At 43.4% G+C, this 26,172-nt stretch overlaps 1 protein-coding gene and 1 long non-coding RNA gene across 2 annotated transcripts in view; one reads left to right on the forward strand and one right to left on the reverse strand.

Moving 5' to 3' along the window:
* ERCC4 (ERCC excision repair 4, endonuclease catalytic subunit) overlaps positions 1 to 6,366 on the reverse strand; it is a 33,168-nt gene extending 26,802 nt beyond the window's left edge. Inside the window, exons 1-2 of the mRNA XM_058709852.1 lie at positions 6,119 to 6,366; positions 4,429 to 4,609 (exon numbers count right to left, since the gene is read on the reverse strand). Of these exons, the coding sequence (XP_058565835.1) occupies positions 4,429 to 4,609; positions 6,119 to 6,325 (388 nt within the window). The 5' untranslated portion in view covers positions 6,326 to 6,366. The remainder of the gene's footprint in view (positions 1 to 4,428; positions 4,610 to 6,118) is intronic.
* On the forward strand, positions 534 to 25,188 carry LOC131500608 (uncharacterized). Its single transcript, XR_009256383.1, has 2 exons — positions 534 to 957; positions 24,701 to 25,188. It is a non-coding gene; the product is annotated as an uncharacterized LOC131500608 (long non-coding RNA).
* Positions 25,189 to 26,172: the final 984 nt, after the last annotated feature.

Consider the following 26,172-nt stretch of genomic DNA (forward strand, 5'->3'; position numbering starts at 1 on the left):
GCTGGGCTTTTCCGAGTACTTCACTGGGCTACACTTTGCTGGCCTAGACTGAATTATTATACAAGGTTGAAGTGATAAAGGTGGGCTTCTAAAGGAAAGATGGGCCTCAATTTAAGACAATGTTCTGCTCCAGCTCACCTGGTGGCTCAGGTGGGTAAGCGTCTGACTCGTGATCTCAGCTCAGGTCATGACCTCACAGTTTCGGTTCGTGAGATCGAGCCCCGTGAGATCCTGCCCAGAGCCTGCTTAGGATTCTCTCTCTTCTCCCTCTCTACCCCTCTCCCGCTCATGCACGTGTGCACACGTTCTCCCTTCTCTCAAAATAAATAAACAAACATTAAAAAAAGAAAAAAGAAAGAAAATGTTGTGTTCCAAAAGGCTGTCATTCTTTTGGAACCCAGATGGAAGAAGAGAATACTCGATCCCGGGCACTGGGGTCAGGTACTTTTGCAGACTGTTATTCATTTAATCCTCAGAATTCTATGATGTAGGTATTATTATGAGATCAGGAGAGGCAAACAGGTTGATCAAGGTCATCCGCCAAGCAATGGGAGGCTAAAGGTCCCAAACCATGTGTGCCTGAAGACAAAGCCTGGTTTCTCCTAAGTGACACCCCCTGAGGACTCCCCACCACCCCCGACACACCGTTTGAAAAACCAGCAACAAGAAAACACGAGCAGGTGTATTTCTGGGGGCAACTGCCGTCTCACCAAAGCCTCCTTACATTTCATTCTGATGCTCCCACAACAGTTCGTTATCTCATCCTGTACTGCGAGTACTGCTTTCCACCTGCCTCCTCCACGACACCGCTCAAGGACAAGGACATCACAACGAGCAGTCATCAGAGAATGCTTGACTGTGTGCTGAGCATGAAGCTAAGAATTTTACAAACATGATCTCATTTCACCCGTGTGCTAAGCCTAAGAGGAAGGCACTGTTACAGTCTCCCATTTATGGGTGAGTAAACGGAGTCCTGATGACATTAAGGAACGTGCCAGGGGTCACAACTTTGGTACACGGGGGGAGGCGGGGTCAAGCCCAGAGGGAGCCTAGCTCAAGAGTTCACCAGTCCCTCGTTCATCTGTCTCCAGGACCTATCACATCCCTACCAAACAAAGGACCCTTAGGACACTAAATGTTTGTTGAGTGAACAGAAAACTGGATTATAGCACTGGGCACACGAACCTAACATGTAACATGGGAGGGTTTTTTTAAGCGTCCCGTGGAAAGCGTGTTCTGAGTTCTATTTGGGGATGTCAGGAGCCGTTTAAGCAATGAAAGCCTCCTGTCCTGTCTCCTGCCAGTACAACCAGGGTCGCTATCTACACAGTTCTCTCCGCACCGGGGAGTTGCGTTTGGCAGGGACCCTTGGGTGGGGTGTGGTGGCGGATACCACGAGTAGCAATGGCAGCGGCGGAGGTGGGGGGGCAGGTTAGGGCCGGGGACATTCAGAACTTTCCGGAGGGTTACATGTCTCAAGGACTGCTGTTTGGTCTGTCAGAGTTGTGGTGAAAGTGTCATTGCCAGCCTGGCGGGAGCGGGGTGGGGGGTGGGGGGTAGGGGTGGGGGGGGGTGTGTGGAATGATCCCTTGGGGAGCAGAATCGGGCAGGGTTCTTGTCTGGCATTCATTCACCTTCCATGCAGCCAAGCAGCGGCAGCAACAGCGCCTTCATTAGTGGCTGTTGATCAGATATGGGCCGGGAATTTTGCGCTTTTAATTAGGAACTACCTATAAACTATAATTTGGAGGTTTCTTTGATTCATCCCGCTCTCTGCCTAAGTAGGTTGAATGGTGACTAAAAGTCAGAGCGATACTGACATCTAGTGGTAGTTCCGGTACACTGCCCCCATTTTATCCACTTAAAGCAATATAAAACTAAGCTGAGAAGAAAGCAGCAAACAGTGACTTTACGATGCATCAGAATTTCTGGTTACGAAGAGCCAATGCTTTTTTTTTTCTTTGCTATTATTTATCATTTAGTATGTATCACGCACTATACTGAGCCGTTTATTTTTACTCACTTAATCCTTAAGATAACTCTAGGAGGTGCTCTTTTTCTCAATTTAAGAAATGAACCCACAACTATATGACCAACTCATTTTTGACAAAGCAGGAAAGAAAAATGGAAAAAAGTCTCTTTAACAAGTGGTGCTGGGAAAACTGGACAGCGACAAGCAGAAGGATGAACCAGACCACTTTCCTACACCATACACAAAAATAAACTCAAAATGGATCAAAGATCTAAATGTGAGACAAGACACCATCAAAATCCTAGAGAACACAGGCAGCAACCTCTGTGACCTTGGCCGGAGCAACTTCTTACTAGATATGTTGCTGGAGGCAAAGGAAACAAAAGCAAAAATGAACTATTGGGACCTCATCAAGATAAAAAGTTTCTGCACAGCAAAGGAAACAGTCAACAAAACTAAAAGACAGCCTACAGAATGGGAGAAGATATTCACAAAAGACATATCTGATAAAGGGTTGGCATCCAAAATCTACAAAGAACTTCTCAAACTCAACACCCAAAAAATAAATAACCCAGTGAAGAAATGGGCTGAAGACACGAATAGATACTTTTCCAAAGAAGACATCCAGATGGCCAATAGACACATGAAAAGATGCTCAACATCACTCATCATCAGGGAAATACAAATCAAAACCATGATGAGATAATACCTCATACCTGTCAGAGTGGCTAAGATTAACAACACAAGAAACAGCAGGTGTTGGTGAGGATGCGGAGAAAGAGAATCTCTTTTGCACTGCTGGTGGGAATGCAAACTGGTGCAGCCACTCTGGAAAACAGTATGGAGGTTCCTCAAGAAACTAAAAATAAAATGACCCTACAATCCAGAAATTGTACTATTAGGTATTTACCCAAAGGATACAAAAATACAGATTGGAAGGGGTACATGCACCTGATGTTTACAGCAGCATTATCAACAGTAGCCAAATTATGGAAAGAGCCCAAGTGCCCATCAACTGGTGAATGGATACAGAAGATGTGGTGTATCTATCTATACGATGGAATATTACTTAGTCATCGAAAAGAATGACCCCTTCCCATTTGCAATGATGTGGATGGAGCTAGAGTGTATTATGCTAAGTCAATCAGAGGAAGACAAATACCATAGGATTTCACTCATGTGTGGAAATTCAAGAAACAAAACAGATGAACACGTGGGAAGTGGGCGGAGAGAAGAGAGGGAAACATGCCATTCTTAACACAGGGAACTGAGGATTGAGGGAGGGAGGGGAGTGGGGGATGGGCTACATGGGGGATGGGTACTAAGGAGGGCACTTGTGATGAGCACTGGGGGTTGTATGTAAGTGATCAATCACTGAGTTCTACTCCTGAAATAATATTGCCCTGTATATGTTAACTAAAATTTAAAAAAAATGAGAAAAGAGAACTGAGGCTCACCAAAATTACATAACTTCCTTGTGAGTGGTGGCATCCCCATTCAAAGCCAGGTGAGTCCGACCTCACCACCTGTGTCCCAGCTTATTACAGTTATAAATGTTATAAAAGTATAAAAACACTTTTCTTCAATCAGTTTACCATGAGCCACATAAAACATTCGTTCATACATTGATTCACTAAATGTTTCCTGAGGGTCTTCTGGGTCAGGGCAATAGTGGGATATACCATTATGAATGTCACAGTCGCTCTGCCCTCCAGAAGTTTACTGAAGATCACAGCTTATTCACACAACGTTCATCCAACAAATACGTGTTTAATACCCTGCGTATCAGGTTCTTAGCCTGCGATGAACAAATTGTTCCTTGTGCTTATGAAGCTTGTTATCTAAGAGTGAGACAGAAAAATAAACTGGCAAATATACTGGGTTGTTCTTTAGTGCTATGACTGGGGAGAAGCACAGGATAACCCGAGGACAGAGAGGTAGGGACCTCAAATGAGCTTTGGGGGAAATCAGAAAAGGTTGCCAAACAGACGAATAATAATGAGAACGAATTCCTTTTCTATATTAATTCTAGCTAAAATGAAGCCATTATTTCTCAAAATAAATAAGCAACGACTCGGTTTAATTTCAAATCACGGGCGGGAGAAAAACTCTTTAAAGAGAAAACCAAATATTTTAGGAAATATACAAAGAATATCTATAAACATTTCAAGGCTGATTAGGTTCGAAAAGCAAATGCCAGCCAATTATGAAGTATTAACCAGATAGGAGCTTAGAGAGCAAGGAAAAGTCATTCTTACTTATTCAGGCTACAAGTACTTTTTAAGTATCTAAAATGTTTCCGGTATTGTGCTAATCCCTGGGAGTACAATGCTGAGTCCAAACACCCAGTGCTGCCCCCAAGGAGGTTCTAGTTTAGACTTTAGCAGTGGGGACAGGCACAAAACAGTGCTAGTTTGTATCATTATACAAATAATGACAAGGTGTCAAATTCTTACCAGTGATTAAATCTGAAGGTATTCTATTAGTCAAGAAGTCGACCACAAGTATTCGACTTGTTGCAAATATCACACCTCCTTGGGTGTAGACCTCGTAGCGACTGTTACTTGTGATTTCATTTGTTACACGACGAGGGAGGTGTTCCACTCCTTCAATCTTCAGCTGACTGATAAAATACTCCTACGTGAAATCAAGTTTGATTAGCAGTCTGTTTAATACAGGGCAGTTTTTACTGGGCGGCAAGGTCTTTGTATTTAAAAAGAGAGACAGGGAACTTGAGGAATATACAAACCAAGTTACTGCTTTAGGTGATCAACCAATCATCCACATGCAACCAGGCTTTTATTTTTGTTGTGTTTTTGGGTTTGTGCTGAGGCATCACTGCACTTGAGTTATGAGCATTTTAACAACAATAACAAAGACTTTAAAACCCTCAGTTAAAAGACTTCGGCTAGCTAGAAAATACTTGCCATCAAAGCCAGGTTTGCAGGCAAGCACAGGGTGTGAGGACATCGCAAGGAATCCTTTTCCCAAGCCGAGTTTTAGACTGGTGGCTCTGTCCCCATCCGCCCCAGCGGGGCTTCAGGTCAGTGGGAGCTTGGCCCTTTGTGTCTTCAGGGCAACCCTCCCTCTCCTGGGGGCCCTGGGTTGTGCCAGGTACCGGGGATCCCTAGACAAATCAGACAGTATCCCTGCCCTCAAGGAGTCTGTGGGCATTCTTCTCAGCGGCCACCTGCCTCCTGGCCACCTGCTCTACCTAGGGGCGCAGCAGACTTGTCAGACCAGGCTGTGCCACCTCTCAATAGCAAACGCCCCGTTTTGGCACAGGTGTATCCGTCTTCTGTCCTCAGTGCCCTCCATTCCTTAACCGCCAGGTCCTCAGCTTCCAGCTCCCTTCCCTTCCGACCCTCCGCCCCCTCCCCCCAGCCTGGGTCAACCCCCTCAGACCCTCCTCTTCCCTGCAGAGCTCTCCCCAGTTTCAGTCTCTCCCTTCACATCCTGCAATTACCCTCTGAGACTCCCCCATCCCCGTCACTGTTCCCTTTTCCAGATCCCGCTCTTCTGACCCAACAGGCCCCATGGTATCCAGCCTGGGGCCTCTCTCATCGTTCCTCTCCGCAGCCTTCTCTGGCCATCGCGTCCTCTTCCGGCACCTCCAATCCTTCTCTCTGCCCCTCGCCTCTGGTGGTGACTCCCCTCCCCCTCTCCGAGCCCCTCCGTCCCTCTGTGTCCTTGCACCCTCGGCAGGGACCTGCAGCTGTCTCAGAGACCCCCGTTCCAAGCTCTTCCACCAGTGTCAGAGACTTGCACCCTGCTCGGGACCCCTCGCACCCTCGGTGTCCCCGCGCCGGTGTCAGGGACTTGCGTCGGCCTCGAGACTCCTCCCATTCCCGTGTCCTCCCACCCGCGTCAGGAACCCGCGTCCGCCTCAAGGACCCCTCTCATCCTTCTCGGTGTCCCCGCGCCCGTGTCAGGGACATGCATCCTCCAAGGGACCCCTCCCACCCTACGTCCTCGCGCCGGTGTCAGGGCCCTGCATCTGCCTCACGGACCCCCATTCAACGCCCTCCCCCGGCGCTAGGGATCGCCGGCGCCCTCAGAGGCCTCGCGCCCGCGCCGGGCCTGCATGCGCTCGGAAAGCTCCCAGCTCTCTCGGGGACCCCCTCACCCCCGCGCCGGCAGCCGCACCTCCTCGGCCGGCTGCGTGTTGAGCACCAGCACCAGGCACGCGGGGTGGCAGTGCAGCCGGAGGAAGTGGTAGAGGAGCCGATCCGCGCCGAGCCCGCGGGCGCACACTACCAGCCCGTCCGCGTCCAGTAGTTCCAGCACCAGCTGCCGCTCATACTCCAGCAGCGGCGCCATAGCGGTCGGCGGAGCCGGCGGTACCGGCTCCATGGGCGCCCTTCCGGGGCCGCGGCCGAGCTCAGCCGAAGAGAGCCGAGCGGGAGCCGAGCTCAGCCGAAGAGAGCCGAGCGGGAGCCGAGCTCAGCCGAAGAGAGCCGAGCGGGAGCCGAGCTCAGGCGAACAGAACCGAGCGGGAGACGAGCTCAGCCGAACAGAACCGAGCGGGAGACGAGCTCAGCCGAACAGAGCCGAGCGGGAGACGAGCTCAGCCGAACAGAGCCGAGCGGGAGACGAGCTCAGCTGAACAGAGCCGAGCGGGAGACGAGCGTCGGTCGAAGGAAGCCGAAGGGAGCCGAGCCCGACAGGTCGAGAGCCAGCCGAACTCAGCCGAGGAGGAGCCGAAGCCGCGAGGAGACCTGACCGAACTTAGCCGAAGAGGAGCCGAGTGGAGCCGAAGATTCGTAGAGTTCCCCCGCAGCTTGGTGCTTGCGAGCTCCCGACAGGTGTCCGCTCCAGACCTTAGGCTCCAGCCCACGGCCTTTAGGGAATGCGTCTTGCCTTGTCCCTTGGGTCGGAGGGTGGGGCGGCCTGGATCTGCAACTAGAACCCGAGCTACCCGAAAGCAAGGAGAGGAGAATTAAACCCAAGGAGTTTAGTTCCCCAACCTCGGCAATTAAAAAGCTGTCAGTTGTCCAAGCGCGCCTAGAATTAGTGGCCCTCTTTGCCACGGTGAGGTTTCAGTTTTACTTTTGCAGTTGGTCTCTGTCTCCCTGTAAACATTTTTTTTTTTTTTGAATGAGCAGAATAGTTTACTACTTTCAGGCCCTTGTTTCTCTCGAAATGTCTTGAATGCAATAATAATCTGTTTCTTAAAAAGTCGCGCCCGGGTGTCCCCCCAGCCGCCGCATCCTTTCTTCCACTAGAGGGACACCTTCGGAAGTTTTTGTTCTACACAAGGACCGCCTGATAATCCAACCAAAGGAATTGTTCTATGTGGACATTCCTTCCCCCCCAACTTAATTATTAGAAAATGAAAATCAACCGTTATTCCATTACCCAGAAATAGTCACTGTAATACCATGAAATGTGTATTTTCAGTTGTTTTTTTTTCCCTCCTCACCGCACAATTCTTTTACCGATTTGAGATAGTAAGTGAGGCGGGTTTCCAAGTTTGTCACTGATATTTGACAAACCTCGAGCATACTATTTAGTATTCTACAGAATCCTTTTACATGGCTGATAATATTTCTGTAATGAGGATATACCACACTTATTTATCTAAGCCCTGATTAATGGACATTTAGTTTGTTTTCACCATCACCCCCTATTATAAATAATATTTCACTGAACATTTTTGCACATAAATTCAACCATGCTCTTAAGATATACTTAGAACGGATAATTAGTGGGATAAAGAGAACCAACATAAGGCTTTTCGTTACATTCATAGTGCAACATTGCCCTCTAGAAAGCCTGTACCAATCTACATTCACATCACCAGATGCAAGAGGATCTGTTTCTCTAGCTCATTACGGCTTAACCAGGATTTTACTTACATTTTGTCAAGGTTAAAACAACGTGTAATAATTCCTGAATGGGAAGGTTTGCCTGCAATTTTCTACAGGCAGAATTTCCTGTGAAACAAATATTAATCTCTCCAATTCTGAAAGTGACAGATGGAGCTTCAGGGAAGTTATACAACTTGGCCGAGACCACGGAGTTAGTTAGTATATTGCTTAGATTTAGTTCAGGACGTGGCAAGCAGGAACACACCATGTATTTAGGGTGTGCATGTGGGAGAGGCAGTGCTGAAGTTCAAACCTGATTCCCATGCTGTGGTGTGCAGAATAATGGCTCCTGAAAGATGTCCAAGTCCTAATCCCTGGGACCTGCAAATATGTTACCTTCTGTGGCAAACGGGACTCTGCAGATGTGATTTCAAAACGAGAAGATTATCTGGGATTATCCAGGTGGGGCCAGTGTAAATTACAAGCATCCAGAGAAGGGAAGGAGGGAGGCAGGAGGGTCAGAATCAGAGAAAAGGATGTGACAGTGAAAGCAGGTGTTGGAGTGATGTGGAAGAGACCATGAGCCAAGGAATGCAAGCTTTAAAAGCCAGAAAAGACAAGGAAATGAATTCTATCCTAAAACCTTCTTAAGGAGCATGCAGCCTTGCTAACCTATACTATAGACTTCTGCCCTCCAGAACTAGAAGATAATGAATTTATGTTGTTTCCAGCCACGAAATTCATGGCAGCTACTTACAGCAACAATGGGAAACATACACAGTCACTCACTATTTCCATGACACTGAGCTCTTAAGATATCCCCAGCAGACCAAAACCAAACAGAACAAAACAGAGTAGAGAATAGATAGTGAAGCAATAATTTTGGAAGGGCAGTGGTCGACATACACATAAAATTTAAATACTTGTGTAGATACATATACACACGAAGATATATTCACTCAATAAACACTTATTGGACACCTGCTACATGTCAGGCAGCGAACCAAATGCTGGAGGTTCATCAGTAAACAAAGCAGGTGAAATTTTTGCCACCATAGAATTTATCGTATTCGAGCGGGAGCTTGTGTACAAAAATGTTTATTCATCAGATCATTTTGTGAACTATCATTATTTCTCAGATATTGCTCCTAAATGTCCAAAGAAGGAGGCTAGTTAAAATCTCTTCATACATCTCTACTGAGCGGAATATCATATGGCTATTAAAAGGTGTATGTGGCAAGCTATCTCGTGCATGTTATTATATGCTGAAAAAAAGCAGTTACAAGACAATAATGTCTAGTACGGTCCCATTTGCCCAAAAACATTAGCAAAAAAACCAATGTTTTCCCGTGACTGCTTAGAAGAGCTCTGGAATTAAATCTCTTAGCAAAAGCGATTGTTCCTGGGGAGGCGAAATGAGTGGCTGGCATCGCAGTAAGACCTTTACTTTTCCGTTGATTCCCTTCCATGATGTTGGTCTTGCTTACCTTGAACATGTATTGCATGTGTAATAAAAATGAAGCCAAAACCAATTCCCAGGTGCTATATACATACTTCATTAGTGCTAAAGATGATACTCTTGTGAATTCGAGATTTAATATGTGGGTGGTGGGCAACACTTAACGTCAAAAGTTGGCATCTGGGGAGGCAGACATAAATTCTCACAGATTCTGTCTAGACTAAAATTTCAGTTTTTCCAGTGGGCAAACGTTTTCAACATAAGGTGACGGGACTCTTCTTTTCCCGGGCCTCTGTCGCCACAGTTCTCCTAAACTTTTTCTTATTTCTTAGGGTGTTCTGATCGCCACAGCCATCTCCCCTCCAGGTCACTTTGTGAGTTCCAGTTATTTTTTGCCCATCAGGACACAGGGCAGGTAGTTGGCCTTTGGCCTTTAGCATTGAGCTGGGAATAAGATTAAGCATCATTTTTTCCCTCTGCCCTGAGATAGAACCCAGCATATCTCAGTTAACCTTAGGTTGACCACGACTGTGATTTCTCTTAGCAACCTCAGCCTTTCTCATACCTATGCAGAATGTCTGCTAAATCCAGAAGCTGGATAAAAAGAGAATGTTTCCTGAGTTTAACCCTGTCCTAGGGCCAGAATACCTTTGAGTCTCTTAGAGTTTGCTTGTGGTGATTTAAGGGTTCAGGCTCTAAGTCAGAAAGACCTGGGCTGAAAACTCAGCTTAGGTACCTACTAGCTGTGTGACCTCATGCAAGTTACTTAACCTCTCTGAGTTGCCTCATCTTTAAAATGGGGGCTGATAATAGGAACTACCTCATGTGATGGGTAGAGAAGTTAACTGAGATGAAGAAAATAGCAGGACATGAACATTCAACCAATTTTAATTTAAAAACTTAATGACAACCATTTTATTTTTTATATGTTTATTTATTTTGAGAGAGAGAGAGAGAGAGACAGAGAGCGAGGGAGGGGCAGAGAGAGAGAAGACGGAGAGAGAGAATCCGAAGGAGGCTCTGGGCTGTCAGCTCAGATCGCGCTTGGGCTTGAACTCACGATCCATGAGATCTTGACCTGAGCCCAAATCAAGAGTCGGATGCTTAACTGACTGAGCCACCCAGATGCCCCAGTGACAACTGTTTTAAAACACTCTAACCCATTCTAAGACCTGAAGCACATGTATTCCTAAGGATTAAAACCAAACCTTCCCTCTTAATGCTGAGGAGCATTTGGTGCCTGGATCATCCCTGCCCTCTAACAAAGGGAAAGTTGCTAATCTTTGGGGTCCAGTTTCAAAATGTTTTAAAGATGATTATGAAAGGAAAAGAGAATATCAAGAGTTTTACGTAGGGGATAAAGAGGTTGCAGGTTGAGAACGTGATGGAAGATAGCAGTGTTGGGATGAAGAGCAAGCAAGGAGGTTTCTAGGTGGGGCCCAACGTCCTGGGACTGCCTCTCAGGGAAGTTGTCCAGCCCACCATCTGGAAGGGCGGAACTGAGAGGCGAGGTCTTTCAGGTCACGAGCCACAGTCTCGCTTGGCTAAGAACCTTCCATCCGGAGCCTATAACATCTCCCCCCCCCCCCCCCGCCCCCGAGTCTGTGTACTAGGGGTTGGGTTTACAACTCACCGCCCAGCTGAGACGACGCTTGAAATTACTGACAACACATAGAATTGCAATGCATCTGCTGTATTAAAATTTCATGGGGAAAGCAATTAGGAAAACCTAGAGGCTTAGATAATGTCTTAAAAATTAGATAACGTCTTACCAGGTAATGAACAGAAAGATATACTGAGCTAGAGTGTGTTTTTAATGATCGCGCAAGTTAGGACAGCTACTCACCTAGAGACAGGTGGGCAAGCGACCTAACCATGGCGACAACAACCAAGTCACGTCTATTGTGGGCTTGCAATGTGCAGACACTGTGGCTGGGGCGGGGCACATTGCTAACCACCATCCCGGCTCTACCTTGCTCTGTTCAGCCCTTTCCTCTCCCTTATTCGGGGCTGGGGGCTTTTTCTACTGCCATGATTCTCCTTTGAGTTCAAGGTGTCCTGGGGGCACAATGAGGTGGTGTCCACTAAGATCATAAGGTAGCTACTATTATTTTCCTTATTTTACACGTAAGGAGAAGAGGACATAGGAGGGTAAGGAGCTTGTCCATGGCCCCCAGGTGGGAGCAGGAGCAAATTCTACTTGACTTCGAAAACTGTGGACACCCCTGCTCCCCCTACTGCTTCCTTAGATGCCTAACAGGGGCAGGCCATGAATCACTGAGTCACTGAGTCACTTTGACTTGAACACGTGACTCATACGGTCCACATCCTTTCTATGCTTATACATCCCTTTAACATAAACTCAGAATACTCTTGGATCAATCCCTCCATGATGACAGTAGTAGATTTGTGTCTGTGGGTGGCAACCACACTTTAAAAAAATTTCTTGGGGCGCCTGGGTGACTCAGTCAGTTAAGCATCCCACTTTGGCTCGGGTCACGATCTCATGGTTCATGAGTTTGAGCCCCGCGTTGGGCTCTGTGCTGATGGCTCAGAGCCTGGAGCCTGCTTCAGGTTCTGTGTCTCCCTCTCTCTCAAGAATAAACATTTAAAAAAAGTAAAAACATATCTTTTTTTGTTATTTATTTTTGAGAGAAAGAGACAGATACAGAGACAGAGCATGAGTGAGGGAGGGGCAGAGAGCAAAGGAAACAGAATTCGAAGCAGGGTCCAGGCTCTGAGCTGTCCACACAGAGCCTGAGGCGGGGCTCAAACTCATGAACTGCAAGATCATGACTTGAGCCAAAGTCGAGCACTTAACCAACTGAGCCACCCAGGTGCCCTGCAGCCACATTTTTAAAAAGCTACTATGAATTCAGCAGCAGTTTCAAATAGATCTGTGGTATATTAAACCAGACAGCGTCTACGAGCATGTGCAAATTTTTAGTATATGACCTTGAGAGGCCTGTTACGATTCTGTCTGCGGGCAATGGATGGTACGCGTAGGAGGGAGGAAACCATTGCAATACCTACAGAGCTTTGCCGGGGACCTGAGGTCCCTGGGAGACCCACTGGTGTGTGTCACTTACATTAATTGTCTGAAAATGAAGTCACCTGTGTACTAACACTGTGTCATTATTCCACCGAGAGAAGACTTGTATTTGGTTAACTAATTATTACTCATAGAGGCACAGGGAATTTAATCATTAAACTAATCTCTTTTCTCAGAAATAAGGACTTTTGATGACTCTAATTAAAATAAAAATATTTTTACTGTTTGACAACAGAAAAGGAAAAAAAAAAGTAAGAATGAATCTGAACCTGAAAACCAATTACCTGCCCCTCTTTGCAAGGACATCAAGAAATGATAGTGGTTCTTATGGATTAGGCAATTAGCCTTTTGCAGGAATTTATGAGGAACCCCGAGGAAACTCTCCCATGGGGAAAAGAATATGTGAGTCAGGCAAATTTTGTGAAGTGTGTTTTTCTTATTTTTATTTATTTTTTTAAAATTTTTATTTTTTTTAACATTTATTCATTTTTGAGAGGCAGGGAGAGACAGAGCATGAGCAGGAGAGGGGCAGAGAGAGAGGGAGACACAGAATGTGAAGCAGGTTCCAGGCTCTGAGCTGTCAGCACAGAGCCCGACGCAGGGCTTGAACTCATCAGCAGAGAGATCATGACCTGAGCTGAAGTCGGCTGCTTAACCAACAGAGCCACCCAGATGACCCAGGTTTTTCCTTAATTTTAGAGACATTCCTTTTCCCTTACCGTCTTCTCCCTCTTAGAATGTATTCTGACAAGGAACAGAGGACTGGCTACATAGTTTGTGGGGTCCAGTGCAAATGAAAATTCAGGGCATCTTGTTAAAAAAGTAATGGGAATTTCAAGATGGCGACAGCAGAGCGTTCAACCAAGCCTGGGACCCTTCCGAGCTTGGGGTCCGGGTGGCTACGCAAGCCCTGACCATGGCGCTGACAAAGAGCTTTGACCTTGTGAATAATAATGATCTAAGAGCTGTTCGTCTTTGTCAGTAGGCATTGATGACGCTGTTGTAATCCATTTGCCTGACTTGGAGTTAGTGTCATGTGTGGGGAATGGAAAGTAGGGGTGGTGGTGGTGGGGCCATTTCCCTGGCATCTTGTTCATGAGGGGACTTACACATAGACTTTCAGTGTTTTCTCCATATGTGGTTCCACCTACAGTCTCATGGAAGCACAGACGGGGGAAGAAGCATAGGTAGAAGATGCTAAATATGGGTCCGATTATTGGACCACATTGCTCGTAGTGACCTATGACAATCTTTAATAAACCATGTCATTTTCCTATAGGAGTTTGTCATTGGAGTAGAGCATGTATACAGAATTAAATCTGTAAATTATAAATTACAATCAGCTATCATCCCAAGCATACATGCAAAAATATTATGATTGCCAAAATATCCTAATATCTGGCTGCAATCCATCCACCCCCCCCACCACCCCCCCGCAAAACCCTGTGGCTTTTTATTCATCAAAAACAATTGATTTTGTTAAGTGAAAAAAGCAAAGTACAATGTGATGTGTAAGAAATTTTTTGTGAGTGTAGTGCTTGAATATACATAAAGAAAGTCTGGCAGGATATATAAGAAGCTAAGGTTGTTGGTTTTCTATTGGAATTTTCAGATGGGAATGAGGAGGAACGGGAATTTTTTTCATTGTTTATCTTATATTTGTTGTTTTGAACTACATAGTTAAAAAACGTATTAAAAGTTAAACCTGGGGCACCTAGGTGACTCAGCCAGTTAAGGACCCCGGCTTCAGCTCAGGTCATGATCTTGTGGTCCATGAGTTTAAGCATCCGACTTCAGCTCAAGTCACGATCTCACAGTTCCTGAGTTCGAGCCCCACGTCAGGCTCTGTGCTGACAGCATAGAGCCTGGAGCCTGCTTCAGATTCTGTGTCTCCCTCTCTCTCTGCCCCTCCCTTGCTTGCACTCTGTCTCTCTCTCAAAAATAAATACACATTGAAAAAATTTTCTAAGCTAAATACAATTAACATAAATTAAAATTAAACGTAACAAAAAATAATACAAATAAGACATCAAATATGCATTGTGCTGTATTTTGGGGATAAAATTACTAATTTGTTAAATAAATGAAATTAAATTATAGCCTATTAAAAACATCCTGTAATTAGTGCTCCTGGGTGGCTCAGTCGGTTGGGCATCCGACTTCGATTCAGGTCATGATCTCAAAGTTGGTGGGTTCGAGCCCGGCATCAGGCTCTGTGCTGACAGCTCAGAGCCTGGAGCCTGCTTCAGATTCTGTGTCTCCTCCTCTCTCTGTCCCTCCCATGCTTATGCTCTGTCTCACTCTGTCTCTCAATAATAGGTAAACGTTAAAAAAAAAATCTGTAATTATTTTTTCATGGCCTGGTCTTTTCCTGACCTCTGAGATGCTTAATTTGGACTTTACTTCTTCTATCTGCCTAAGAAATCCCATGGGGTGAAGGTGCTTTCTTAGTAAAAAAAAAAAAAAAAAAAAAATGGACTCAGGAAATTCAAAGTTGATTCATTTCAAAAGTGGAATTTATTATTATTTAATGTAAATATATAATGTAAATATGTTTAATGTAGTTTTACCTGCACAGGGAGATAGGATATAGAGCCCTGATATTTAGAGTGAGGCATTATGTTTAGAAGTCAAGACATGTACTTGGAACAACAGAAAGGAGGAAATAATTTGATAGTTTACCTATCCTTTCGGTGGGAGAAATGAACTTGTGGAAGAGCTTATTCATGGGAATTACTCTTTAAGACAAATAAATCACAAAGCAGGTTCTCGTCCTGCTCCTAATGCCAGTAGCCTCCGGCTGAGAAACCTGTGCATTAAGAAGCATCCAGGGACGCCTGGGTGGCTCAGTCGATTAAGCATCCAACTTCGGCTCAGGTCATGATCTCGCGGCTCATGAGTTCGAGCCCCGCATGGGGCTCTGTGCTGGCAGCTCAGAGCCTGGAGCCTGCTTCGGATTCTGTGTCTCCCTCTCTCTGCCTCTCCCCTTCCTGTTCACACTCTGTCTCTCTCTCAAGAAAAATAAACATTAAAAAAGAAAACAGAAACATTAATTCCCCACCTGGTGGAAGCATTGAGGGCCAAAGGTTCTTTGTCCTAACCTCTAAGACTTGCTCTCAGAAGAAGCCTGTCACTTCTTGGGGCTAGCCACGTGTAATTAGAATGGACATATTTGGCGGTTGGCAAATCCCCACAGTGGTTTCTTGGCTATCATCGTGTGCCTGGGCCGGGCTGGCGGACTAATTGGCTTCATCAAGGGATCTCCATGCTCCACATTCTCCAGATATTTCCTCTTGGCCACGTTTGTTTCTTGGGAGAAGAATCCACCCGTATGTTACCAGCTTCCAGAGCTCTGGGACTTTGGCCAGGAGGTTGCTGCAGAGGAAAATCTAATAGTGGTCATGCCTTGCCTTTGGCTTTAGTGGAGCTGTTCATTTCTACTTTAATACACTTCTTCCGGTCTGAGGTAGTTTTCATACATATAATTTCTCCTTTTTAGGAGTTTATTTCAAACCTGGAATGGATGTTGGATTTTATCAAATAGTTTTCAGCATGTCTTGATACAATCATGATGTTTTCCTTTGATCTGTTGAAGAACTATGTTGAATTCTCGATTTCCTAGTATTAATCCATTCTTGATTTCCACAAGTATTTTAGTTAATTAGCTAACAGCACATTTGGAAAGCAGTGTATCTGTGGGGGGTAACCATGGTAACCAAAAGACTCTCCAAGCCAAGGTGGTTCAGCCCAATGGTCCTGGCTGGCAAAAGCATGGGGTCTGGAAACAGGAAGCCATGTCTTGGAATCCAGTTTCTGCATCGTACCAACTTCATGGCTGTGGGCAAGTTTCTTGAGCCTCAGTCTTTCCACTTGTAAAATGGGAATACAGGAATGAAAAGTAAATCATAAGACTATTTTGAGTGTTAACCGAGTTAACCTGACACATGGTCATAGCTTGGCAAATATTGGGCAAAGGATTTCTTTTTAATTTTTATTTAAATTTTTTTTATTATACATTTATTTATTTTTGAGAGACAGAGAGAGCGCACAAGCAGGGGAGGGGCAGAGAGAGAGGGAGACACAGAATCTGAATCAGGCTCCAGGCTCTAAGCTGTCAGCACAGAGCCTGACATGGGGCTCAAACCCATGAACCGTGAGATCGTGACCTGAGTGGACTGAGCCCCCAGGCGCCCCAGGGAAGGGTATTTTTGAATGAAGTAGATGCTGAGAAGAGCAGAGCAATTTGGTAACCATGGATGTCAAAAGTCAGTGTGTAGGTAATTTTTTAAGTGTGAGCTGCAGCTTTAAATAACTATATTTCATATCAAAATGTCAAGACTCTGAGAAAACCCATATTTCTCTTCCAATCTTTTTATTCACCACCCATTTTAGTCCAAACACCAGTTACATATTAAATTATATTATTAAAATTAAATAAAGAAAATATATTTGGATGAAACTTTTTCTTACTTCTTTCCCCAGCAAAATTACTATGGCCCCAAAGAACGAAGATTGTAATGAAATAAATGGAAATTGAATATTAACTTTGTGAATTTATTTTGAGTTAGCAATAAATCCAAGGGAAGGAACTGAAGAATAAATGTATAGATTCAATTTAGTTAAAATATAGATGCATTCTGGATTCTATGAGTGTATGTGTATTGTATTTGTATCGATCTATATGTAATATAGACCAGTGAGTTTGTGCTTTGCCAAAAGGTAGCACATAGAGTACATGTGAATACAATTGCAAAAAGTTAATCTTGATGTGTGTGCCTGTGACAATTAGTATGTTTTGTTGATTTGGTTCTAACTGACCAGCATTAATGCAGATTTCTACCTTGATGGGATCAGTAATAGATCATGTAGACTTTGTCATCTTTTCATATCCTATTCTTGAATATAGTTAGTGTTTACTATCTTTTTGGGATGCGAGCAATTGCTTGTTTATTTTGATGAAGGAAATAAATTACCTTCCCATAATATCGGAGTGAGTCCCTCATCTCATTAGATAACGGAATTTAAAAGACTCCGAAATGATTCCAGACTAGTTAATAGCATCTTAATTATCTCACATCATTTCAGGAGAAACAAAACATCCCTCTGGGGTATACTTTGTCTTGGTAGGAATAATGACTGATGAAGGTCTAGGGAATAGGCGTGTATTAATGTATCAAATTCTTCAAGAAGAAACACACAACTCAATCAGATGTGTTGCCTGAACTCCTGCAAAGTGGCTTGTTGGAGGTGAGGGGGACAACACGCATTAACAGGAGGAAGAGGGACAACACATGTCTGGGACAGAGTAGACAAGGCCAGTAAAGGAACTGGTTTCCTCTCCCGTGGAGCACGATCGGACAGTTGAATTCTCTAGGAAGAGTTTCCCTTACAGGGTGAGGGGAGGAAAGAAGTAAGAGAAAGCCTGTCGCAAATTGATCGAGGGCAGGAGTGAATCATGTTTCCACTCAAACTCTGAGCCTGACAGACACACTACCAGGGCCAGGCACGATGGCTTTGGCATCGCTGCTCATGTCTCCAGATGCTCAAGCACATAGGAAACCAACTGGCGTACGAAAGTAGAGCGATCTCAAAATCGTAGGATCAAACTCAACAATCAGAACAAGACTCGCTGGGGGCGCCTGGGTGGCTCAGGCGGTTAAGTGTCCGATTTCCGCTTAGGTCATGATCTCACCGTCTGTGGGCTCGAGCCCCTGCTTCGGATCCTCTGTCCCCCTCTCTCTGTTCCCCTCTCTTTGTGCTCCTCCCCCACTTGTACTCTCTCTCTCTCTCAAAAATAAGTAAACATGTAAAAATTAAAAAAAAAAAAAAAGAACAAAAATCGCCTTGCGAACTAGGGGTGTTGCAAGAAATTTTAGGATATGTCTCATATTTTAGGATATCTCTGAAGTATATTTTAACACAATTCTTTGGAGCATTACATTTGGAAACATTACATTTGCGGGTGATATTAAAGAGGAAAGAGGTGGAGACTGGAAGGATTGTATGGAGAGAAAATCCACACTGGATAAATGAAAATCTGCAGTGGACACAATTGCTATACAGAACACAGTTGTCTGTTTTGGAAAATGGAATCAGAGCAGTGTGAGACGTGTTTAAAAATTTCTCCCCAAACCCAAAGGGAGAGGACAAAGACATGAACACAGACTTAAGAAAAGATCAAAGAAATGCAGACTAGAGGGAGAAGAATGAGAAGAATTTCAGAAGGAGCAAACAGCACATAGAGACGGAATCATTCAAAGGAATAATAGAGATGCCTTTTTTTTTTTTAGCTGAATAATGTTAAATTTATGGTTTACCGAGCACAGGCCAAAACAAACTTATGAAAATAGACTAGCAAAGAGTATAACCCACATAGCATCAAGGCTAAGAGGGTTTTATGCTTGATTCTTTTCCACAGGTGTCAAATAGAAGGAGTTTGCAGAATCATACTGCCATACGTTAGACAGTGACTGTAAGTTGTACCCTGATTCCAGAGGGTGTAAACATGTGATAAAATGTTCATTTTCAAATCAATCAAACAGGCTATTTTTATGAAATGTTTGAATTTTTTTTTGAGAGAGAGAGGGAGAGAGAGCATGTACATGAGCAGGGAAGGGGCTGAGGGGGAGAGAGAGAGAGAGAATCTTTTTTTTTTTTTTTAACATTTACTCAGTTTTGAGAGACAGAGAGGGACGGAGTGTGAGTGGGGGAGGAACAGAGAGAGAGGGAGACACAGAATCCGAAGCAGGCTCCAGGCTCTGAGCTGTCAGCACAGAGCCTGACGTGGGGCTCGAACTCAGGAACTGTGAGATCGTGACTTGAGCTGAAGTCGGATGCTTAACTGACTGAGCCATCCAGGTGTCCCTAGGGAAAGAGAAAATCTTAAGCAGGCTCCATGGAGCAGGGCTAGATCTTATGACTTTGGGATCATGACCTAAGATGAAATCAAGAGTCAGACACTTCATCAACAGAGCCACCCTAGCACCCCAAAATGTTTGAATGTTAAGAAGAAAAAGAATATGATGGGCATTCAGACAGGATAAAAGACTACTTACTTAGGAAAAAAAATAAGGCTAAGATATTTCTTATCTGCAAAACCAGTGATCAAAGGTAAGGATCTGGCTCCTCTCTTGTTCATGTGGGAAGGCAACAGACAATTTCAGACATGATCAAGATGTATATCTTTTTATTAAAAATATTTATCTTTGAGAGAGAGAGAGAGCACAGGAGGGGAGGTGCAAAGAGAGAGAGGGACACAGAGGATCTGAAGAGGACTCTGCACTGAGAGCAGAGAGCCCGATGTGGGACTCAAATTTATGGACCTCAAGATCATGCCCTGAGCCAAAGTCCATCACTAAACCAACTGAGCCACCCACGTGCCCCAAGATGTATATCTTAACATACACTTCCTGAAAGTATTTACCATCATACTCCAGACAACTGGAAAATCAAAGTATAGAAATGAAGAATGTGGAACTGAAGGTATAAAATAACTGCTTACACGAAGTCTAAATTAATCCTAATATAGCTATAAAACAATGGAAATGTTTAAAGAATCTATAAAGTGAAGCATATAATGTATAAATGTATTAATTAGGGTTCTCTTGAGAAAAGAAACAAATGAGGTGTGTGTATGTGTGTGTGTGTGTGTGTGTGTGTAGATTCTAAAAAGATACAGGAAAGTCAATGGTATAATTCCAGTCCGAAGGCTGGCAGCCTGGAGATCCAGGAGAGTGGATGATGTAGACGAGGTCTAAAGGCAGTCTGCTGGAGACTTTTCTCTACTCATGGGAAGGTCATTCTTTTTGTTCTATTTAAGTCTTCCTGATATTATGGATGGCAATCTGTTTTCCTCTATTAAGATGTTAATCTTGTCCAAAATTACCCTTGCAGAAACACCTACAATAATGTTTGATGAAATATCTGGGTACCCGATGGTAAAGTTGACACATACAATGAACCATTACAGTAAATAAAAGTACTTTAATGATGATAACCAAGATCTAAGATGACAAATTAAATCCATAATGCTGGGAAACATTGAGGACAGGAGTGAAGGAAAGAGGGGCATACACAGTGGTGTGCTGGTAAACCAGCTCTCCGCAAAAACAAGTACTAAAATGTCACTAAATGTAGAGGTAAGAAGAGATGTGTATAGTCAGCTGTTGTGAGTCAGTTCAAGGTGCCTCCAGCACATCCTATCCACGCCCATGCACATATGTCGAATTTTCACCTACTTTATCTCTCATCTATGCTTCATTTTCAGTTTGCGTTTGTCTAATAGATCTTCCTCTATTATTTTAATCTGCCTTTTTGGTATATACATTATAAGCAAAATAGAGTTTTCATTTATTTATTTATTTTTAAATGTTTATTTATTTTTGAGAGAGAGACAGGCAGACCACAAGTTGGGGAGGGGCTGAGGGAGAGGGACACAAAGAATCCGAAGCAGGCTCCAGGCTGTGAGCAGTCAGCACAGAGCCCAACACGGGACTAGAACTCATGAAGCCTGAAATCACGACCTGAGCCCAACTTGGACACTTAACCAACTGAGCCACCCAGGTACCCCTAGAGTTTTATTTTTAATAAACCTTATTTGAAACTTCTTTTAGGAGCGCCTGGGTGGCGCAGTCGGTTAAGCGTCCGACTTCAGCCAGGTCACGATCTCGCGGTCTGTGAGTTCGAGCCCCGCGTCAGGCTCTGGGCTGATGGCTCGGAGCCTGGAGCCTGTTTCCAATTCTGTGTGTCTCCCTCTCTCTCTGCCCCTTCCCCGTTCATGCTCTGTCTCTCTCTGTCCCAAAAATAAATAAAAAACGTTGAAAAAAAAAATTTAAAAAAAAAAAAAAAAAAAAAAAAAGAAACTTCTTTTAGGGGCGCCTGGGTGGCTTGGTCGGTTAAGCGTCCGACTTTGGCTCAGGTCATGATCTCACGGTCCGTGAGTTCCAGCCCTGCGTTGGGCTCTGTGCTGACCGCTCAGAGCCTGGAGCCTGTTTCAGATTCTGTGTCTCCCTCTCTCCCTGCCCCTCCCCTGTTCATTCTCTGTCTCTCTCTGTCTCAAAAATAAATAAATGTTAAAAAAAAAAAAAAAAGAAACTTCTTTTAAAACCTTATTTGAAATTCCTAACCATTTGACAGGGAAGTGTAACCCATTTATATTTATTGGCAATGTCAGCATGTTTGGTCTTTTTTTTTTTTTTTTATTTTTTTTTTATTTTTTTTTATTTTTGGGACAGAGAGAGACAGAGCATGAACGGGGGAGGGTCAGAGAGAGAGGGAGACACAGAATCGGAAACAGGCTCCAGGCTCCGAGCCATCAGCCCAGAGCCTGACGCGGGGCTCGAACTCACGGACCGCGAGATCGTGACCTGGCTGAAGTCGGACGCTTAACCGACTGCGCCACCCAGGCGCCCCTTTTTTTTTTTTTAATTTGAGTACGGCTGAGACATAATGTTATATTAGTTTCAGGTGTACAACATAATGATTCAACAAGTTTATACATTACTATGCTCACCACAAGTGTAGTTACCAACTACCATCCATGTAGTTACCATACTATTACAATATCATTGACTGTATATCTTATGGTATGCCTTTTATTTTCATGACTTAATCATTCCATAATTGGAAGCCTCCAACGCCCCTTCACCCATTTTGTCTATCCCTCTATCCCCCTTCCCTCTGGTAACCATCAGTTTGTTCTTTGTGTTTATAGGTCTGATTCTGCTTTCTATTTGTTTAATTAATTTGTTTTGTCTTGTAGATTCCACATATAATGAAATCATATGGTATTTGTTTTTCTGTGACTTATTTCACTCAGCATAATGCCTTTGAGGTCCATCCATATTGTCGCACATGGCAATAGCTCTCCCTTTTTTACGGCCAAGTAATATTTCATTGTACATGTTAACCCATTTAGTCTTATATCTGATATTTTGTTTTATGATTACTGCTTTTGTACTTTATCCTTCAAAAATTGATTTTCATTGCCTCTTTTTCCCTACTCTATAATCTTTAGGGTTTTCTAATTTTCCTATAACGCAGTTTTCTACAGTGTTCTTTCTGTTTTAAACTGTCTCCAGTGTGGATTTTAATTCTCCTATTAGAGTTTAGATTTCCTTAAATTCTTTAAAAATTGTATTTGGCTTTTTCCCCTGCATTTTTGCCTTCATCTCTTATGGCCTCCTACTTTTGTTTCATAGAGGACTCTTGATTTTCTATCTATCTATCTGTCTTCCTTTAAATTGATCAATATAAAATTAATTGCAATTTTACCAATATTTAAAAAAAAATTACGTCCATGTCTTTTAGAAGATGATCATTAAGTTCTGTTTTTCCTCTAAGTCTTTAAGGTAATGTTCTCTTTCCTTATGCTTTAGTACCTTTTTATAGCCTCAAATGTGAATCATAATTTTAAGGTTTTTGCACCATTTAATTAACTATTCCACCTAAATATTTCTGATGGATAATAAGATTTTTGATATTTTATGATGATGTATCATGGATACTGAGTTGCAGAGCACTTAAAGAAAAGTACATTCTGTATGTCTTTGAAGTCCTGGAATAAAAGTAGCTTTAAAATAACTCATGATATATAGGACTGATTTTTATCTACTTACAAGAAAGTATAGATATAAGAGGGATTGTTAGAAATGTATGTAGATGAAAACAAAATGGCCTCATTTTATTAGTAATATTTATTAAATCAGAAAAATTAAGTTTTATTTTAGCCTTTCCCAAAACCCTATTCAAAGTTTGATATTTTAATATAATTCATAAGATTTAGGGTTTAACAATAATAAAAGCAAGTTGGATATTTACAAACTTGTTTAGTGAAGAAATCTCAGACAAAAACAACCCACCAACTTATTCAAAGTGGTCTTGCCTCGGGGCGCCTGGGTGGCGCAGTCGGTTAAGCGTCCGACTTCAGCCAGGTCACGATCTCGCGGTCCGTGAGTTCGAGCCCCGCGTCAGGCTCTGGGCTGATGGCTCGGAGCCTGGAGCCTGTTTCCGATTCTGTGTCTCCCTCTCTCTCTGCCCCTCCCCCGTTCATGCTCTGTCTCTCTCTGTCCCAAAAATAAATAAAAAACGTTGAAAAAAAAATTAAAAAAAAAAAAACAACAAAAAACAAAAAACAAAGTGGTCTTGCCTCTTCCTGCCTTTCTCAGGAACAGTGAATTTCAAGTGCATTAGCACCAGAAATTTATGAATATACAAATATCTATGCTCATGCATCAGACTGAGCAAGCCCCTAGTTACAGTGGAACAGCTTTATATTTCATATAAGATGTATGCAGCTTTCCAAATGTTGTTTGTTTCTAAATGTTCCTATAGAGGAATGTGAGAGATGTCTATTTTTACAGTCTTAGAAGGCACATACATTTTCGGCTCCGGGAGTGAGAAACACCTGGTGGGGTAAAAAGAGCCAAAGATACTCCATTTGGTCTTCAGAACAGCTATCAATATTCCACAAGAGCACCTGTGCTGAGAATTAGCCCGTTTTTGCTCTCAGACACCCTACTGCATGATTCTCCTTCTTGTTGCCAGTGTGCAGGCGAGGGGTGCTTCATTAACAGGTCTTGAGTTAAATATCATTCTAATATAGCTGCAGGGATTTCTGCCCACATGCACTTGGTGAACGTGACCCAGAAGTTCCTCTTAATTCACTGCTTTGATGTAGTTCAGTATCTAAAGTGACAGTGGGCTTTAGGGATGGAACGTGTACCTCAGTCATGTACATCTGGATTGAGGTCCACTGTTGGCCTTAATTAACAGTGTGGCCTTGGTAAGTCACATAGCGCACCATTTATTAAGAGATTTGTCTTAAGTTAGAGTCCCCACAAGTAGACACCGAGAAGAGGATCCTTGTGTGTATCAGCAAGGGTTCAATCAGAGCAGGAGAACCACAGAGAGTAATGCGGAGAAAGGGACTTATTAGAGGGCTGAAAAGTGGGACAACTGAGAAATTATAACCAGGAACCCTTTATTCTGAGTCTCTGTTGCCTTATCTATAAATGTGAGATAATGATACCTTCCTTTGAAAAATGCTAAACACTGCAGATTGAGTGCTCAAAAAAGTAAATTTCCTTACACAGCTAAAGCAAGCTCTAGGCAAAGCCATTAACTAGGTCATTGGCTCCAAGAATTTCATTTTGCAGACTGACACAGTAACTTTAAAACATGGTGAAAGTTATGAGCGGCTGCCAACCTTTTATTTTGCCAAGTTAGGACATTAGATAAGCAATTACTAACTATGATCACCATCAAGTAAAAAAAGAAATGACATTTTAAAACAAAAAAAAATGTAGGAGGGCCATTTCTTATTGTCAATCTTAGCAACACTGAAGGATTACACTGCCAATTTAGCTCTATAATGACATGTTCTTTTTTTTTTTTTCCTTTTACCACAGCTCAGCGAACAACGTCATGGGCAGGCATTTGTACATAAGTGCATCTTGAGAACAACGGAACTGAGCAACACCCCATGGTAGTCTCTTCTCCAGTTACCTGCATCCCTATTTCTCTGTGCTTCCTCCTCATTGGTTTGCAAGTTGCCCTTTTTCCTCCTCTGGAAGGAATCGCACTGTGATAATCACTGTTTCCCATCCTCCCCCCTCTTCCTGGACACCTAAAAGACTACAGTTCCCAGGCTTCTGTGGTTGGGGAAGCCATGTGACTAATTCTGGCCAATGGCTTGAGAGTAGGCGTGTCCTCTGACACTAGGGTGAAAGCGTTTAAAGGCTGTGTGTGATTCTCCGTGTTGTTTCTCTGTCCATAGTGAATCATCTGTTGGAAGTGCCATGGGAAGTAGTTACCACGTGGAAGGCAGCTTCCCCGGAAAGCTGCCCAGACTCAGGGCTTTGCAGGAACAAGAAATAAACTTGCATAAAGCCCCCGAGATTTGAGTTTTGCTTACTACTAGAGCTTAACTTGGTCTGCTAACTATCCGACACCAGCACCATCAGCGGTTGGACACAAGCAAGCTCGCATCTGATTTTGTTAATTACTACACAGAAATAAATATCAGTCTGGAAAGAAAATAATATACGATTTTCAATTTTTAAGAACTCTGATAGCTTCTTCTATCTGATCCATAACAGGGAAGCTATGTTGAATTCTTCTGTTAAAGATCTAAATTAAAATCAAGTAAGTTGATGGAAAAAAAAAATTCAGCCATCCTTGAATCTCCTTTATTACTGACCAGATGTGTTTTTATTTTTTTATTTTATTTTATTTTTTTTAATTTTATTTAAAAAAAAAATTTTTTTTTTTTAACATTTATTTATTTTTGAGACAGAGAGAGACAGAGCATGAACAGGGGAGGGGCAGAGAGAGGGAGACACAGAATCTGAAACAGGCTCCAGGCTCTGAGCTGTCAGCAGAGCCCGACGCGGGGCTCGAACTCACGGACCGCGAGATCGTGACCTGAGCTGAAGTCGGACGCTTAACCGACCGAGCCACCCAGGCGCCCCCAGATGTGTTTTTAAAGCTGCTTTGTTTCTGGGAATTCTCAGAGAATCTGGATAAGTATCTTCCCTCTGGCTTTTTCTCCTGGGTCTTGTTATTCTTTTAAAGTTCTGGTTACCTAAGGTGCCATAGAGCAGGATATGTTGCTTTCTGTTGTTTTCAAACGGTGCAATGGACACTTCTCTTGTTAACTTGATTCAAGCTAGCATCCAAGCCCATTTGGATATGTAGAAGATTTTAAATTGTTGATTACTGCTTATTTGTTCTTTAGGCATTTATGTGCATCTACTTACTGAATTCTGGCCTCTGTAAAAACAGATGAAAGATGGCAGGTTTGTGTCTGAACGGCGGCTGCATTCTCACATCCTCCTAACTATGGTCCAGTAAAAAGAGTGTGCTTTTCCTCCTAGTTTGG

The sequence above is a fragment of the Neofelis nebulosa genome, chromosome 18 (genome assembly GCF_028018385.1).
Source record: "Neofelis nebulosa isolate mNeoNeb1 chromosome 18, mNeoNeb1.pri, whole genome shotgun sequence".
In the NCBI taxonomy this organism is placed as follows: domain Eukaryota; kingdom Metazoa; phylum Chordata; class Mammalia; order Carnivora; family Felidae; genus Neofelis; species Neofelis nebulosa.